The sequence below is a fragment of the Engraulis encrasicolus genome, chromosome 18 (assembly GCF_034702125.1).
Source record: "Engraulis encrasicolus isolate BLACKSEA-1 chromosome 18, IST_EnEncr_1.0, whole genome shotgun sequence".
Taxonomy (NCBI): Eukaryota; Metazoa; Chordata; class Actinopteri; order Clupeiformes; family Engraulidae; genus Engraulis; species Engraulis encrasicolus.
The window spans coordinates 22,598,707-22,602,509 of record NC_085874.1 but is presented as its reverse complement, the minus strand read 5'-3'; the positions used below and the strand labels follow the sequence as shown (position 1 = coordinate 22,602,509).

At 47.1% G+C, this 3,803-nt stretch overlaps 1 protein-coding gene across 2 annotated transcripts in view; it reads left to right on the top strand.

Moving 5' to 3' along the window:
• ccdc85cb (coiled-coil domain containing 85C, b) overlaps positions 1-3,803 on the top strand; it is an 86,074-nt gene continuing 82,271 nt past the window's right edge. Inside the window, exons 1-2 of one of the 2 annotated variants that reach the window (XM_063223287.1) lie at positions 1-451; positions 733-1,522. In XM_063223287.1, coding sequence (XP_063079357.1) covers positions 802-1,522 — 721 coding nt within the window. In that variant the 5' untranslated portion in view covers positions 1-451; positions 733-801. Of the gene's footprint in view, positions 1,523-3,803 lie in introns of both variants that reach the window. The other variant, XM_063223288.1, reaches the window with a different exon arrangement.

Below are 3,803 nucleotides of genomic sequence, written 5' to 3'. Positions count from 1 at the left end.
CTCTTTCCCTCCGTGTTGATTGGCCGTCTTGGCCAAAATCCTCTTGAATGATTTCAAACCAATCCTTGGGAAGCGGGGGAGGACAGCGCAGCTAATTCCAACGGGGAGGACTCAATAGGCTACCCCAATTCGTTAACATCTTCCAGGGGAAGACTCCGGGCTTGGCTTGAGCGTGTCTCTGGAACGTTTACGCTTGCCTTTTTCAGGCGCCATGAGAATTTTAATGTGTGGACCTATTTTGAACCGGTGAATTTCAGCAGAATAGATTGGATTCGTTGCTGTTTTCTCGTTTTTATTTCGTCTGGCGTTCATATTTTGACACTGTTGGCTCGCGTCCTAGGATTTTCTGTGAGCTACATGCGGATGAATTGGTACACTCCCGTCGCACACCATAGCGCTGTGCGCCCTAGAGGATGGAGCCAACGCTATGGTTCTAAAACATAATTTTACGGTAAGATATCGAAGCTATATTTATGTGCTAATCTGTTATTCAGTTACAACGCATTGCTATTAAAAAGACATTTGCCATTGTAAAGTGGGCTGCTTAGCCTAACGACGGCACAGACTGGACGAGGGTGGAATGAAATGATTTATTTCAGTCGTTGGTCGAATTTGATGTCCATGCCATCGGTGCAGTTACAACTTGTTTGATGTATGATTTTGACTGAGCGCGCGCAACAGTTTATAGTAATTGTTTTCGGTTACATTTTGCATTCCATCACAATGACTTAGCCTGGGTTGCGGGCTCTGAAGTATTTGAACGAGGACCGTGGGGACATAAATCTTACCCGAGGATAGGCTATGGCGAAAAATTGTACTGACGGTCTCAGGGACGACCTGGGCAAGGTTTCCGACGAGGAACTATTCAGATGTAGCAAAGAGGAGCTGATCAAAAGACTGCGCAAGGCGGACGGCGAGAAGATGAACCTGATGATAGAACATGGCAACATGATGAAGGACGTCAACCGTCGGCTGCAGGTACACCTGCACGAGATCAGGAATCTCAAGGAGATCAACCAGAAACTTCAGGACGACAACCAGGAGCTGCGGGAGCTATGCTGCTTCTTGGACGACGACCGGCAGAAGGGCAAGAAGTTGTCGCGGGAGTGGCAGCGCTTTGGCAGGTACACGGCGAGCTCCATGTGGAAGGATGTGGGCCTGTACCAACAGAAACTCAAGGAGCTCGAGTCCTGCCAGGAGAGCATGTTGCGGGAGAACGCGGACCTGAAGGAAATCATTCTCATGCTGGACGAGGACCGGAACGGAGCTGGTTCCAGGAGCTCCATCGACAGCCAGTCGAGCCTCACCAACCTCAACGGGGGCACGGGCAACGTGCGAGACGTGGGAGATGGAAGTAGCACCTCAAGCACCGGGAGCGCGGGTAGCCCCGACCATCACCACAACCACAATCACTCACACAAAGTTAGTGACCCCAAGGTGGTGTCGACGACGACCATAGGGAGGTCTATGGATGACCTGTCGGCCCCACATCACCACAGAAGCATCCCGAATGGCCTCAATGGTAAGTTGACAAGTTCCGTCATCATCACTCACACTCACATTCTCCCTAACCTCTGAGCTGTCTGGATCAGCGCTAGGCCTAGACACTGCTTAGTGAACAGGCCTAGCTGTTGTCCTTTGCCTCACACACACCACCTTGATATTCCATTGTTGCCAAAAGGATATCCACACAATATTCTTTTATTTTATTTTATTTTTATTTCCCTTGTGCAATCACGTTTTTTTTATTAGATCAGGCCTGTGCAGTGCACAGATCTATCATTACATTTCAACACTGTGTCTAATAGGCCTACAATGTGAGCAAACTGGTTTCACCGTAACCGACCCAGTCATCAGGTCAGCCAAGTAGGCCCATAGGGTGGCGTAGAATACAACAGCAGCAGCAGCGTAATCAACAGACAAGGGTTTCTGGTAAGCAAGCATGTAGGTGCACATAGCTCACTAGTCGAGCGTAAACACAGACACGCATGCATGTCCCCCATCATCAGCCATGCTGATTGGCTGTCTCGTAGCCAAGAGAGGTGTCCAGCAGACAGCTTACAGTTAGCTTCAATTACTTACAGTTCAGCTGTCATGACATCTTATGATTAGGAGGATTATGAAGTTGAAAAACATATGTGTCCAGCCCATGCACCGCCAGGGCATCACTGTAAACCCTACCAACCACCCAATGCATGGATTTAGGTCACCTCACCACCATCAACCAGTTGTACAGATGGGGATTTATCTCCACACTGTATTCAGAAGGGATTGTGGTATTGATTTTTCGTGCCCCACCCGTGCCCATTGCTGCGTGCCACATTGCATGGTCATGCTGTATTAATTTAGATCAGTGTTTCCCAACCATTTTGTTTTGTGGTCCACTCCCCAAGCCTTTCCCGCACCTGAGCGCCCAATCTCTGTGTGACTATCTATGACTTATGCTAGGCCCAGCCACCATGGACCTTATGCATCTAAGAATCCTGGTCCTAACCTACGTTGACCTTATGACTCTACGATCTCTATCTATCTCTTCTTCCTCTGCCTTCCTGCTATTTCTGCCTCTCCTCTATACCTCTCCTTCTAAATCCATCTCTAACAATGTTTTTTTTCCCCCATTTGTTAAGCACTTCGAGTTACATGCCTTGTATGACACAGTGCTATACAAATACAATTATTATTATTATTATTTTTGTTATACCTGGCATGAGTACCCCCTAACTCAGTGGTTTCCAATCTTTTCTTTGACCCGGGACCCCATTTTCTCATGTCAAATTTCTACACGTAAAAAACAAAACAAAAAACAAAGAGGTAACTTATATGCTATGAAACCCTAAAGACAGTCATCAAAGAATAAGATTGCATGTGCTGTTTCAGAATATTAAATAGTTATTATGTTATAATTTGTGATATCTATCAGTATTGCTTTTTTCACACCTAGACATTTCAGACAACCCCATTTGAATTCCAAGCAACCTTACATGGGGTCCAAAAACACTGCCCTAACTCATATTCTACATGTGTGAAATGCTCTCCATACTTTTGTTATAAGATGCCTACATTTTTCCACGTAGTGCCCCCTGTATTGCGGTCGTATACTCCTACCGGTGCACTGTTGTGTACCCCTGCCCTGGTTGGGAACTGATTTATGCACACGTGACCTGAGGAAGGCAGACAGGCCGAAACGTTGTCACATTAAAAACTTGTTCATTTAACTCGAGGGAGTGTGCGGCACTTCTCTCCACCTTCAAGCACTGTACTGGTTGCCAGCATCTCTGTTTTTCTGGTGTGCGTTCTGCACCTCCACTCATCATGGGAGCTGATTTATGTCACGGCTAAGGCCTGTGGAATGCACAGGCAGTTACCGCACTCACTGTCCAGAAATCATCTTCATCTCTTGTTTGAGTGTCTGGCTGCGGTATGTATCCCACTTTACCCTGCTGTCAGAATAGGCTCAGCTGCTGTAGGCTACACACACACACACACACACACACACACACACACACACACACACACACACACACACACACACACACACACACACACACACACACACACACACACACACACACACACACACACACACACACACACAGACACACTGGATGAAAATCAATTTCATTTGTAACGTCGGTGGCGCACAGAAATCCCCTTTTCTGTTCTGTTCTGTTTTTTTGTTTTGTTTTTTTCCAGAAATGTGTCTGGCCCGGCCAGCACCAGTCAGCCAGACAGCTGCAAAACACAAACGAATCTCCTCCCTGATAAGATGATGATGTGTGGGCGGGCGGAGGTGACAACCTCCT